We start from the raw sequence: 13,888 nt of genomic DNA on the forward strand, positions 1-13,888 counted from the left end.
CTTGCACCAGTACCAGGACTCTCACACAGTCACACTAGGCACCAAAGTGCGCCGTGAGTGTGTGACAACCATAAAACGTAGCAAGACACAGGGAGTTCATCGTCCTGTTCATCACTGACCTGCAGGAAATAGCTTTCTTCTCCACTTCCATGGCTGCTGCTCGAGTGACTCCACGGTGAGCTTCAGTTTACTTCTTTTCTTGCCTAGTAGTTTCGGCGCCAAGTGGTAGCTTAACACGCCGGTTCTGGACTTCTGGTGTTGCTCTTGCCAGTTGCTGAAGAAAGTGAGCAAGTATTGTAAGGTTGTTGCAGGCAGCGGGGTTCTTTGCTGGTTAGGGATGGGAGGAATTAGTAGTCTATGGCCGCTAAGATCTTTGTAAGGGATTTTAATTTCTGCTTCTGCACATTGCTGTCTGGTCACCCGTGCCTGTCCTTCCGGCTGCTTTGCACCTTTACATCCAGGCCTCTGAATTTTGAGTACCCGTAAACCCACAATCAAAAGCTTGATTCTGCTGCTGCTGGTACTGGTACTGTTGTCCTTGATCACAAAAAGGGGGAAAGAATCATCAAAGAATAGCTTGTGCAGTACACCTTGATTCTTAACTGATCATCTTTTTGCTCTGCTAGTTCTTGCTGATCAAGCGGGAACTCTGAAGAGATCGTCTTCCCCGACAATGGCGACCAATGCGTGCCATTTGACGGTGTTCATCATCTTCTTCTTCTTGGCGTTGCTGCCGGGAACCACCCCGCTGCAGGCCTCACAAACATGGACTCTCCTCAAGGTCCAGCAGCTGCTGAACCGGCCCCCGGTGCTCGGCCACTGGCGCCGCACCACCGACTTCTGTGGCGGCGGCGGCACCGTGGCCCCCTCTGCCTCCGTCGTCTGCTACGGCGACACCGTCACGCAGCTCCATATCGCCGGCGTCGCCCAGGGCGCCCCGCCGCTCCCGCTCAACTTTTCCATCGGCGCTCTGGTCACCACGCTGTCCAGGCTCCCGGACCTCAAGGTGCTCACGCTCTCCGGCCTCGGCCTCTGGGGACCCCTGCCGGGGAAGCTCGAGCGGCTCGCCGGGCTGGAGATCGTCAACATGAGCGGCAACTACCTCTACGGCCCCATCCCGAGGGGCCTCTCGCGGCTCCGGAGCCTGCAGACCCTCATCCTCGACGACAACATGATCGGCGGCGAGGTGCCCGGCTGGATCGGCACCGCGCTGCCGTCGCTGGCCGTGCTCAGCCTGCGGAACAACTCGCTGGGCGGCACCGTTCCGGGGTCCCTCGGGAGCGCGCCGTCGTTGCGCTCGCTCGTGCTCGCCTCCAACAACATCTCCGGGAACCTCCCCGACATGCGCGGCCTGGCGAACCTCCAGGTGCTCGACGTCGGCGGCAACGCGCTCGGCCCGGCGTTCCCGCGTCTCGGGAGGAAAGTGGCGTCGGTGGTGCTTAGCCAGAACAGGTTCGGCGGCGGCCTCCCCGCCGCAGAGCTCAGCTCCTTCTACCTGCTCGAGCGGCTCGACGTGTCGCGGAACAGCTTCGTTGGCCCGTTCCCGCCGGCGCTGCTGTCCCTGCCCAACCTCCGGTACCTGAGCATCGCCGGGAACAGGTTCACGGGGACTCTGTCTGACAAGGTGCCCTGCGGCGACAACCTCCAGCTCGTCGACCTGTCGTCGAACCTCTTGTCAGGGAGCGCGCCGGGCTGCTTGAGGCCGGACGGGAAGACGGGGACGGTGGTGCTCTCGTCGGAGAACTGTTTGGACAAGGGCGACGGCTCACAGCACCCGTCGCCGTTCTGTCAGAACCAAGCGTTGGCCGTGGGGATAGTAGCTCCTCACAAGGAGAGGAAGAAAATTGGCCGGCAGGCAGGCTTCATCGCCGGCATTGTAATGGCGGTTCTCGTTGCTGTCTCGCTCGTCGGCGCCATGGCCTTCTTCGCAATCAGGAAGATGACCATGGAAGGCGCAAAGACGAGGCCATCGGTACCATTGGTGGACGAACGATCTTCTTCTAGTGCCTACCCTTCCAAGTTGTTCGCAGATGCACGTATGATTGATCTCGGAGCTTCGTCATATGCATTTAGTATAAGAGATTCTGAATTTTATTTCTTCAAATCAAACTTGATGAAAAAATCACTGACATTTGTTTTCCTTTTGGCATTTGGAACGACGAACAAAAAAGGTTACATATCACAGACAGTGAAGCTAGGAGCATTGGGGGTCCCACCATATAGATCATTCTCTTTGGTCGAGCTCGAGGCAGCAACGAACAATTTCGCAAACTCATGCCTGCTAGGGCAAGATTCTTATGGAGAGGTATGTCATCATCCATCTTCTCCACTGATAAGCTTACAGTTTGTTCAGCACTTGGGAAATTGATGCCTGCAAATTTACAGTAACTTGTTGTAAATTGTAATCATGCCCACGACCATGAGTTTATCAGTGGTTTGCAACGTCTCACCTTTTCTTCTTGCCAGATGTATCTGGGGAAGCTAGGCAATGGTGTCCCTGTGACAATCAGGAGCCTCAAGGTTAAGAGAAACCAGAGTTCTCAAAGCTTCAACCGCCACATCGAAACGATATCTAGGCTCAGGCATCGGCACTTGGTCAGCGCTCTAGGACACTGCTTCGAGTATGATCTTGACGATTCCACCGTAACCCAATTGTACCTTGTGTTCGAGTACGTGAATAACGGGAACTTGAGAAGCAGGATTTCGCGTAAGTTGTCAGTTCACCTCTCCTTCATTTTTCACTTGCTCTGACAGTCCAATGACTGAATTTTATGTTGTTTGTTTGAACTGTTCTTGACCAGAAGGAACTGAAGGGCGAAAGCTTAGCTGGGGGCAGAGGATATCGGCTGCCATCGGTGTCGCGAAGGGCATTCAGTTCTTGCATGGAGGGATTATACCTGGTCTGTTCGGGAATAATCTCAGGATCAACAACATTCTTCTAGACCAGAATCACGTCGCGAAAATCGGCAGCTACAATATCCCAATCCTAGGAGAGGCCACGAAATCTGAGGTAGGTCAGAGGAAAGTAAACTTACGAAAGTTTGAACATCTAGCTACAATATCCCATTCATTTTTGTGCAAAAAAAAAATCTAGCTACTCTTAGCAAAAGCTCTTATGGCCGTTGCTGACTAACAAACTCTGTTGTTTGCCAATCCAAGCAGGGAGGTGCCGGAAGCAAGCACCAAACTGATAGGTACCAACAAGGTTCAACCGTTTCATGCTACCAGTTTCAGTCGGTATGACTAATATATTTTTTCTGTATTAAAATATTTTCTGAAATGTTACTTTGCAGCACAAAGCTGGGCGACAAGGTCGATTTATTTGATTTTGGGGTGATCCTGCTTGAGCTTGTATCTGGGAAGCCAATCACATCCATATATGAGGTGGAGATAATGAAAGAACTGGTATGTATGATCACCTGTAGTTGTGTATCTGACAATGTCAACTCTTGAACCTCAACACAAACACCTGAACCTCACTTTGCTGCAGCTGCTATGGGCAATGGCCGAAGAGGACCGAGCCAGGAGGAGGAGCTTTGTAGACCCAGCAGTGAACAAGGCCTGTTCAGAGGAATCACTGAGAACCGTCATGGAGATCTGCCTAAGGTGCCTTGCCAAGGAGGCGGTACACCGGCCGTCAGTGGAGGACGTGCTCTGGAACCTCCAGTTCGCCACCCAGGTGCAGGATGATTGGGAGGGGGAGATCCGGAGCGGCGATGGGTCTCCGGTGTCGTCCCGGGCTACCAGGTCGTCCAGATTTAGCAGGTAGATAAACGAGTTGTTTCTCCCATCCAAATCATCCATCGTCTGATGCTGAAAGATGGAGCGGCCAGTTATGAGTTATCCTCCAGGATGTGCAGAAAAAGGAGCTGTTGTTTTTCTTCCGTCAGTGTAGAGTTTTTTTTCCCAAATCCTCTGTTGTTTTGCTATCTGAAGCCTTGATCTCAGGAGCAGATTTTTCTCCTAAGCGTACAATAATGTCGTGCACTTGTGCTGTGCAAGCACCCTTCTGTCAAGAAAAGCAAAGCTTTGTTTCTACCGACGGCTCAAAAGTTATGTGAGTAGCACAGAAACTATTACCTGGTTTTATAAAAAGCTTAGGGAGGTAGTACAACCTCCGTTCGGAAATCTATACACTAACATGCGTCTAATACATTCGTATCTAGACCGAGCCACTTAACACTTGTATCTAGACCGAGTCACTTATTTTCAAGACCAAGTCGCTTAACATTCATATCTAGACCAAGTCACTTATTTTCAAGACCAAGTCACTTAACATTCGTATCTAGACGGAGTCACTTATTTTCAAACGGAGAGAGTAGCACTAGTACTGTTTACCTCAAGCACAGGTCACAGGTTTCAACAAACATGCTCGTGGACAGAGCTTTCGTAGACGAGCAAAGCACAGATGGTTCAAGGCTGAGATGTCTGCAATCTAGCAAGCGGCAACCACTTCTTGGCTATGTATAGGATCTTTACATTAGCGTCACATGCCTTAATTCACCAAATAGGTGTCACACACTACAATAGGAAAACCAGCAGGAGAAGCAGGGGATCAAGCACAGGATCACAACAGCCACTGAGGATCTCAATGTTTCAGCGGGTAGTACAGACCGGCAAAGCCAGAAATAGAGATGTTTCGGCGTTGCTTATATTGCAGAACATAGCACCGCTAGTCCGCTGTCCAGCTCTGCTCCACGATCTCACGAACTTTGCGGTTGTACTCACGCTTGTTCTCGCTGTACATCCTGGCTGCTTCAGAGTTCGCAGGAGAATTTGGATTCGGATCGCACAGCAGGGACTGCAGAGCCAACCACAACAGGAATAAGTAACTCAGTTTAGTGTGCATTGGCCATCATACTTGGAAGTAAATGGAGCCAAATAATCTTCACATCCACAACGAAAGCGAAGAAAGACTGCAGTTGTTAACTAGGTACGCACGATCAGACTTTAGACAGCTGTATCACTGGTACCTATTTTTTGGTGGCATGTTATCTATGACAGGTGGTTTGTTGAACAATAGAGGTTGTCAATAAAATCTGGATCTGACGTCAGTTACAGTACTGTGCAACTGAGGTCAATTTATAGGTGAGCACTGAGCACCTTTCTTTTTTCCTCCATGATATTGTGAAAATGGGACAGGATTTACTTCTAATGACAACAACAGGTATTTTGTGAACTTAAAAGTAGTTGGTCGGTACTACGTACCAATGGTTGTGAAATGTAATCGAGTGAACAGCAACCAATAGAAAGTAGTAGAACAAAATTAAGCTAACAAATCAATCTAAGTACAATAAGAGAGGTGGCCTAAATACCTGGACAGAGGTCAATATTGCTGCAACATCATATATAGGGCTCCACTGGTTCTGTAAGATATCCAAGCAGATGCTTCCATCTGCATAAACTGAATAGACAACAGAAACATAAAAACCAATTTCCGTCAGACCTTCAAGGCTTCAATTTCCATGAACAGTTTAGCACTTAGTCATTGAAAAGGTAATCAAGTTTACTGGAAAAAATAAGTGATGAAGAGAACATACTATTCGGGTGAAACATCCTTGAGACAAACCGAACAGTTGGTGGCTTGTTGGGATAATCTTCTGTGAATTGCATGGTCAGCTTGAACGTACCTAATAAGTGTAACATAATAAAGTTCAGCAAACTTATGATCACTTCACACCACTAGTTTATTGTGCAGAGTACAGCAAAAGACAGGAGTGTAAACCATATTTTACTGGTATCATGTACCATGACTTTCATTTCTTTGCATCATGAGCATAAGTTCATCGAGAATGATTAAACTAAGTTCTTGGATAAGTTTTACAACAGAAGATTCCGTAAGGATAATTGTATCATCCCATTCAGTTGACCACAGTTTGCATACGAAATGCAGTATGTTTGAATGCATACGGCCATTTGGTTTGAAACAATCAACAAAAGTAGACTCATCTATATTATAGTTATCAAAGCTCAATACAATTTTGTCGTGGGTTCATTTTACCTATGATTAGGTAAACTAATCTAGTAGGCTGCGATCTTACAAACATACACAAAGGAATACAATCCAATGAAAATCAATCTATGTTATTAATTACCATAATCCAAGGGTGATGGTTATGCAGCCAAACGAAATTAGGTAGAAAGTACTTTCCCGCGTCACAGAATGATGTTTTCTAAGCTTCTAGCACATTTTTATATCAAACAATAGCCCAGCAAACAGAGTTGCTATATAATTGCTGCAGCCCAATCACAGTACATCACAAAAAACCAAACTGATCTATCCTCTAGGGATGACGAGACCTCCCCAACCAAAAGACACTGTATCCAATAAGTGATGACAATTGTGCTACAACACCAATGGTTAATCAATCATTCAACATCCACAATCCGTAGCCTCCACATTCATCCATCCATGGGGGATCGGTAAAAAAAAAACGGATTCTCATGTTGTGCAAAAGTAGCAAGCAAACAATCGCTACTGCTCCCAAATAAGATCATTTGTTTTGCCATCTTAACATAACGGGGTGGTGGCGCAGTTGGCTAGTGCGTAGGTCTCATAGCTAAAAGTGAGTAATCCTGAGGTCGATAGTTCGAGCCTCTCTCACCCCAAAGTATTGACCTTGTAATGATGAATCGCTCATGTGACACTTGGGTCGTCACTTCTCCACCTGAATCATCAGGTGATAACAGCAAATCTGAACCTTGGTCTTATTTTTTCTTCCCTGCGCTTGTGCCGCTAGCGTGCACTATTTTTTATGGAACCTTGCCTAGTTGTTTCCGATACTGGAATGGAGGCAATTGGTCAAAAAGATTTCGCCGGTCGGGTAGTCAAGCTTTTTTACTTGATTGGCTTACAGAAGTAGTGCCTGTAAACCAGCCCCCTACAGTGCGAAATAAGAAAAAATAGTATTTCTACGCAAAAAAACGCCCATAAAGGGTATTTTCAATCGAAATCCCCAAACAGGATATTAGTTTTTTCTCTTGTTCTTGGTGATATTGTAATAGAATGACGAACCTATTTCCTCGCTTTTTCACCGACAAATCAAAATTATCTTGGAAGAATAGGGATAGAGAAAATTCCAATGGTCATTGGACATGATTCGATCCAGCGTTGAATAATCAATAATTTTCCTATCTTTTTTACCATAAGTATCCTGCAGTCTATGTCTTACTTTATCATTAGCCATTGAGAGGTCAAAGATATATCTTCTATCAACAGATGATTCGCAGGATTTGAAATACGCATGATTGCAGTGCCATGCCCACTTGAATTCTACAGGGTTGAATTACTATATTTGTGTTACTGTTAAAATTTTCCTTGTTTGATTTTAAAAAGCACGATTGCAATATCATGCCCGCACGGATCTTACAGAATTGAATTTAAAGTATATTTGTGTTACCAGTAAATTTACAGTATATTAAAGAATCCTTAAGGAAATTTACTATAGGATTCAATCCTACAAATCAAATGACGCACATAGGGGGGAAATCCTAAGGATTGGAATCCTCCAAAATTCCTATGAAAATACTTTGAACCAAAGAGGGCCGTGATGATTACACACAAACACGACATATCAGTCAAGGCTATGACTAAGGCAGTACAAACTAGTAACACTACATAGTAATGCACAGCGGCCATGCATTAACACAGATAAACGAACACACACAGAACACGCACGCACCTCAATTTATTACTTTCAAGAGCCACAAGCATGTTCATTTCTGGAATGTCTGCTTATTACTGATAATTTTGGGTGTGCCAGTTAGTATATGCACTTTCAAAACAGATAACTACCTTTTTAGACTATAACAATATGCAATTTAGTTGCTGGACTGTGTACATTGGTAGACCAAACATAACATGTGGAACTGTAATTGCCTAAACAATTAAAATCATGCCAATCAAGTGTGTTTGTTGCTAACTTGGGACAATATTACAACATTTAGCGTTAATAGCATGATTCAAACGAGAAGCTATTTGTGTTACCATTAAACATAAGATATCACAGATGCAAGTTCTGTCGGTTTCCTAGTGTAGCATTGACGAAATATGGCCAGTAAACGAGAGGCTTAGTTAGGCAGACTGCTATTGGGGGTGCAAATTTTTTAAAACAAACAACATTATAGACTACAAAGTACACATTTACTTGCTGGGCTGTGCACATTAGTAGAACAACAGTAACATCTGTAATTGCCTAAACAATACAGATCATGCCAATCAAGCGTGTTTCATGCTATCTTTGATAGGATGGAACCTTTTTAGCATTAATAGCATCAACCAAATGAAGAAGCTCTTCGCGATACAGTTACACATCAGGCCAAACAGATGATACTGCTGACGGTTTCCTATTATACCAGTGGCAAAAACTAGCCGGTAAACGACAAGCTTAGTTAGGCAGGTTGCTGTTTTGGGGCAGAAAGTTCTTGTACGTCCTAGTGTTTCATATTTACACCTTGGACATGAGAAATCAAACAAGCAAGACTGACACTTTCTTGCACGATTACAGATTATAAATAGGTCCATTTCAAATTAAATCAATCATACTCCAACATCCACAGCCAGGGATAGTAACAAGGGCTCCCGGCCTCTTTGATTCGCAGGATTCCGAAAACGGTAAGTTGCAATATCATGCCCACTCAAACCCTACAGGCTTGAATTTATGCCAAAGTTGGTTCGATTGCGCAGCAGGAAAAACAAAGGATTCTTTCCAAGAGGTTGTTGGAGTGAACAGAAAATTTCCTTTGACATATACCGAAAAGGTACAAATTAATTGGCGCACATAGGAAAAAAAATCCTTTGAATCAAAGAGTCCTCATATGATGATTACACACATGCATGACATGTCTAAAGGCTATGACTAAGGCAGCATGCTAGTAATGATGCCTAGCTTCCACTGCCATACATTATTACACCCAGCGTACAAGCATGGTCATTTATGTGCTGTATGCTTATTACCAATAATTTCAGGTGTGCCACTTTGTTTTTAAACTAATATGCAATTACTTGCTGGAATGCGCACGTAAGTAGACCAATCATAGCATCTATGACTGCCTAAACAATTCAAATCATGCCAATGAAGCGTGTCTCCTGTAAACTTGCGACGTGATGACCACTTTTAAAAGTTAATAGCATGAATCAAACGCAGAAGCTATTTGCGTTATCGTTTAACGTCCGACACCGCAGATGCTATTGGAGTGGTGTAAACTAGCCAGAAACGACAGGACTAGTTAGGCAGGTTACTAATTTGGCGCGAAAAGTTCTTGTGTTACCGTTACAAATCAAAGGCAAGATGTGAGGTGTTTGTGTTACCGTTACACAACAGGCATCACAGATGCTATAGCTGTTGGTTCCATGTTATACCAGTGACGTAAGCTAAAGCTAGCTCGTAAATGACAGGCTTAGTTAGGCAGGTTGCTATTTTGGAACAAAACTTGCGACATGATGAGAACTTTTAAAGTTAATAGCATGACTCAAACGCAAAGGCTTTAAACATCCAACACCACAGATGCTATCGGAGTAGCGTAAACTAGCCGCAAACGACAGGACTAGTTAGGCAGGTTCCTAATTTGGTGCAAAAGGTTCTTGCGTTACCGTTAGAAATGAAAAGCGAGACGTGAGGTCTTTGCGTTACTGTTAAACATCAGGCATCACCTATGGTATTGTTGTCGGTTTCATGTTGTATCAGTGACATAAACTAGCCCGTATACGACAGGATTAGTTAGGCAGGTTGCTATTTGGGGACAAAACAGCATTATGCTGCCTGCCATTGCTTTTACATCCACAGCTTGGGCACGGGGAATCGTCCGAGGAAGACGACAGTTTATCGCACGGTTCGTTACCGGTTGTAAATAGGTCCAGCTACGCGGTTACCGATTCTTAAATCACAGAAGTGGCAACAAGTAGACACTAGTGATAATCAACCGATAAGATGATGCACAAAGTGAACCCTAATAAATCCGCCGGCTCACCTCCATCCCACGGCGTGTCATCCGGCCTGCAGAATTCGCACCAAACGACATACATCAGCACCATAATATTAACGGAAACTGTACGACGATGAGATCCCCAAGGTCCAAAAAAAACCTAGGGACGGAAAAAGGGCGGCGGCGGCGGCGCGGCTGGTTACCCGAATATGACGGCGTTCCAGAGCGTGATGTTGTTGTCGTGCGGCGCGCCGCTGATGCCTGCGGGCGGGTCCGTCTGCAGCCGCTTGAAGTCCCGCATCAGGCGCTTCCGCGCCGGCGTCGACATCTCGGCCGCCGCCGCCCGAACCCCTAGCGCCCGGCCCTGATCCCTCCCCCCTGGCACGCACCTGCGGACGCCCCCGGCGTGTGGTGGTGGAGGAGAGAAGCTTCGGAGCGAGTTGGGGGAGGAGGAGGACGGGCTTTTCAGGCAGGGCGGATGCGAAAAGCGAATGGTATAGGCGAGCGCCAGCGGCGTGACGTCTCTGCCCCCGTGAGCTAGCGTAGCCGCCACGCGCGGGTCGCGTCCTGCGTCACTGACGAGGTGGGTCCGCCGTGCTGGCCCCAGCTGGCGGTGTGGACGCGTGAGGCAGGATGAAATGAGTGATGCGGCGGTGCAAGTGGGCGAGTGGCTTCAGTGGGGCTCACCTGTCGGTGGCTGGCCAAGATTCCGAGATTTGGACAGGATGGCATAGGCGGTGCGAAAGGCGGGCCGGTGGGGCCGGATGAAAGTGGCGGCTGACAGAGGTCTCCCAGCTGCGTCCAACTCGTCACTAATTCACCATCGGCCAAACGTCAGCCGTACTTTTCCCCGTTCTTAAATCTTGGCCGTCTAGCTAGGTTTTGGAAGGGCATGAGCAATGGAGGCAGCTGTCCAACTAGGATTGGATAAAACTTTTGACATATGCATGCCATGTTATGGTCCCATTAATACATCTTTCTCTCAAAAGCTGATTTGGTTTTTCTTTTTCTCTCTCACATTTACACCTTTATGGCTGAAGAGGTTGCCTCCTGATGAAGAGGCTGCCTCCTCATCCGAACCTACTTTGGACCACCCGAACCTAGTTAAAGGTGTGAGGCAGTAGCTCTAGGGCAGTGCATTGGGCATGCCCGAATGGTTCCCTCGAAGCTTCTTGTGATGTTGACAATGTTCATTCACAAAATTCATTTTCATAGGCGCTCCTATCTGGCTCGCGCGCAGGCACAGGCGGGATGGGCCCCTGGCGGTAGTTGAGCCGCCAGGCATGTGCGCATCCTCCAGGCGTCGCACGACGTCCAGTTCGCGTGCATCAGCCGCCCCACGCCGACGGGCAGCGGCACCCTATGCGGCCGTTCCACCTTTTTGGTGTCGCAGCCGGACACCTCGAAGTCATTCTTCTTCTTCCCCATGGTGCCGCGGTGGCGCGCGGCGGTGGTGGTGGGAGTGGAGGTGTGGGCGATGGCAGGAACGATGCCGGTGGACTTTTAAGGCCGGCCCCGCACGGGTGAAGGCGGCGCAGAAGCCCAGCCGCGTCAGTGCGCGCGCAGAAGAGGCAGCCGCGACATTGATGGCGAAGGCTGCGGCGCAGACGCGAAAGCGCTGACCGCGGAAGCGATGGCCTCGATACAGGCTCGCTGCCAGGCAGGCCCCGTGGAGAAGCGAGCGGTCACTTGGAGCGCCCGCCGCGACGCATTCCAGGCGCAAATATGTGTTGGGTTTATGTCGCTGCGGACGGCCCGATCACAATGCGTCGCCCCGCTGGAGGTGGTACCAGACACATTTTTTGCGGAGATGCCCTTAGGTAGGTTTTGGGATGGTTCCCTCACAGCTTCTTTTGATGTACATTCACAAATTTCATTATCTACTTGTTTGTTTTTTAGAAGACATCCCCTTTAGGTTGCGTTTGATGTCATTGATGTATCAAAGCCGAGAATATCAATGTTCGACTTTTTCGTGCAAGTTGGAGAAACCGGCGTTGATAAATCACGAGGTGGTGTGGAAGCTTGGAAGGCTCGTGGCGAGCCAAAATAGTACATGTTTTTTTCTTGGTTGCTCGTCCCACAACCTATTGTCATCTCAAATCGTTTGATTCTCAACCCAGTTTTCTAGTACGTCCTAATGGTTGGGCCTTATTTCAGTAAGAAATCAACGCTCACCTAAAAACAATCGCGTCGGCGATGTTGTTAGTCAAATTATCGCCGGTCTTTGGATAGCTTGTGCCATATATTCATAAACTCTCTTTCAAAAAATGCATATATGCTCATAGCAACTTGCCACTTGGTTAGCCTTGAAAACATTGATGATCCCCAAACAATGTTGTCTAACTTACTCAAGTGTTGCAAACAATGATAATGGCTAGTCTTAGCGGCTAGTTGTCCTACTAGACTTTATCGCCGTTACGTCGTAGGTATTGTTATCCCCAAAAAGAAGATGACGAAGTGTGTGAGCATGTTCTTATCTACCTATTCTTGTGCAGTGAATACCCCACCCCACATAGTTTCCCAACAATATCTGACATGGGAGTACAAATCCCCACTTTTAAGCTTTAGTGTACTGGCATGTAAACCCGCATTGGACATTGTGTAGACCATGTTCATAAGTAGATAGTGCGAGAATTTGATATGGTAGCTAAAATTATGTACTTCTCCCCCATCATAATGACGGTTCATGTGAACTTGGATAGCTCTACTAGTCGCTGGCTACAAAAGAGGAGACCTTCACGCCTCATGCATGTACACACTTTCACATTACTCCATTTTGACTAACTCGGTAGCTTCTTGTCTTAACTTCCTTTAAGAACTGCAATTGTTTGTCAATTATAGCTTAAGCATGTTGTACCGCTTACCGGGTGCTCAAATACGGAGAATTCTAAGACATGAGCATGCCCCGTAAGTACTCACCCACTGAGAATGGGAGGCATCAGGATGCGCCACTAAAGCTGATATGAACTTACATGCACGAATGGGTTGTGTTCTCCCATGCACAAATGGGTGTTCACACAATGTCTTCGTGTTGTGTTTCGCATCTTTTGGGGGCAACGACAGCTTGATAAAAGGATGCACCACAAGACTGCCTTTATCATCCACGAACGATTGTTCAACAGATACCTAGAATCTTCCCTCCTGTGGTTGGAAATGTCTTCGGCACATCTGACAATTTGTGTTTTGTCTTGATTTATTCGGTCTACCATCTAAGCCCACACACATATCCTATGCATAACAACCTACCACTCGGTTAGCCGATGATCATCTAACTTATGATTCCCAAACAATGTGGTCTAACTTATTCAAGTATTGCAGGCAATGATAATGGCTAGTCTTACTGGCTAGTTGTCATATCGCCGTTACGTCATAGGTCTCGTTGTTCCAAAAACTTTGATCGTGCGCAATTGTGGATACTATACAAGAACTTTGATCGGTTTCCATCATGTAGCATGGCAATTTCTGATGCTCCACACGTGTAAATAAATGGTCGGTTTTTTAAAGACGCTTATCTATGCAACGAGTGGCGGAGCTAGCCTAGAATATTGGAGGGGGGAGAAAATATGTAAAGCTTGGGGGCAAATAACTCTATTTTCTTATCATCAAAATCCCTGCAAATGATTTCATCAGAAAAGCCCAAATTCTCAGGGAGTGGCCCCTCTGACTTGCACATAGATCCTCTAATGTGTGCAACGTGCATGATTAGACATGGGAGTATAAATTCCCGGTTTTAACCTTTAGTGTGCATCCATGTGAGCCGGCATGCGACATTGTGTAGACCATGTTGATAAGTTGATAGTGTGAGAATTTGATACGGTAGGTAAAGTTATGTACTTCTCCCCCATCATAATGGCGGTTGATGTGAACTTGGAAAGCTCTACCGGTCGCTGGCTACAAAAGAGAAGACCTTCACAACTCATGCATGCATGCTTTCACATTACTCCATTTTGTCCTGACTCGATAA

At 46.7% G+C, this 13,888-nt stretch overlaps 2 protein-coding genes across 2 annotated transcripts; one reads left to right on the top strand and one right to left on the bottom strand.

The window, feature by feature from the left end:
* Nucleotides 1–1,072: 1,072 nt before the first annotated feature.
* On the top strand, nt 1,073–3,865 carry LOC124700899 (probable inactive leucine-rich repeat receptor-like protein kinase At3g03770). The gene is made up of 7 exons (XM_047232955.1): nt 1,073–2,036; nt 2,172–2,305; nt 2,467–2,707; nt 2,802–3,010; nt 3,160–3,194; nt 3,294–3,405; nt 3,491–3,865. The coding sequence occupies exons 1-7, from the start codon at nt 1,088–1,090 to the stop codon at nt 3,767–3,769; spliced, it is 1,959 nt and encodes a 652-aa protein (XP_047088911.1). The 5' UTR covers nt 1,073–1,087; the 3' UTR covers nt 3,770–3,865.
* Nucleotides 3,866–4,436: 571 nt separating this feature from the next.
* LOC124704592 (ubiquitin-conjugating enzyme E2 2) lies at nt 4,437–10,273 on the bottom strand. Its single transcript, XM_047236863.1, has 5 exons — nt 10,128–10,273; nt 9,970–9,995; nt 5,541–5,630; nt 5,316–5,404; nt 4,437–4,801 (listed from the first exon to the last, which is right to left on the bottom strand). Exons 1-5 carry the CDS (start codon nt 10,250–10,252, stop codon nt 4,673–4,675), a joined length of 459 nt encoding a protein of 152 aa, XP_047092819.1. The 5' UTR covers nt 10,253–10,273; the 3' UTR covers nt 4,437–4,672.
* Between the last annotated feature and the right edge of the window lie 3,615 nt (nt 10,274–13,888).

The sequence above is a fragment of the Lolium rigidum genome, chromosome 3 (assembly GCF_022539505.1).
Source record: "Lolium rigidum isolate FL_2022 chromosome 3, APGP_CSIRO_Lrig_0.1, whole genome shotgun sequence".
NCBI lineage: Eukaryota > Viridiplantae > Streptophyta > Magnoliopsida > Poales > Poaceae > Lolium > Lolium rigidum.

Coding starts and splice junctions, on each gene's coding strand:
- LOC124704592 (XM_047236863.1), bottom strand. CDS start 10,252: ATGTCGACGCCGGCGCGGAAGCGCCTGATGCGGGACTTCAAGCGGCTG. Junction 9,996..10,127: donor TGGAACGCCGTCATATTCGG/GTAACCAGCCGC, acceptor CGAATTCTGCAG/GCCGGATGACACGCCGTGGG. Junction 4,802..5,315: donor CAATATTGACCTCTGTCCAG/GTATTTAGGCCA, acceptor TTGGCTCTGCAG/TCCCTGCTGTGCGATCCGAA.
- LOC124700899 (XM_047232955.1), top strand. CDS start 1,088: ATGAGCGGCAACTACCTCTACGGCCCCATCCCGAGGGGCCTCTCGCGG. Junction 3,011..3,159: donor GAGAGGCCACGAAATCTGAG/GTAGGTCAGAGG, acceptor TGCCAATCCAAG/CAGGGAGGTGCCGGAAGCAA. Junction 3,406..3,490: donor TGGAGATAATGAAAGAACTG/GTATGTATGATC, acceptor ACTTTGCTGCAG/CTGCTATGGGCAATGGCCGA.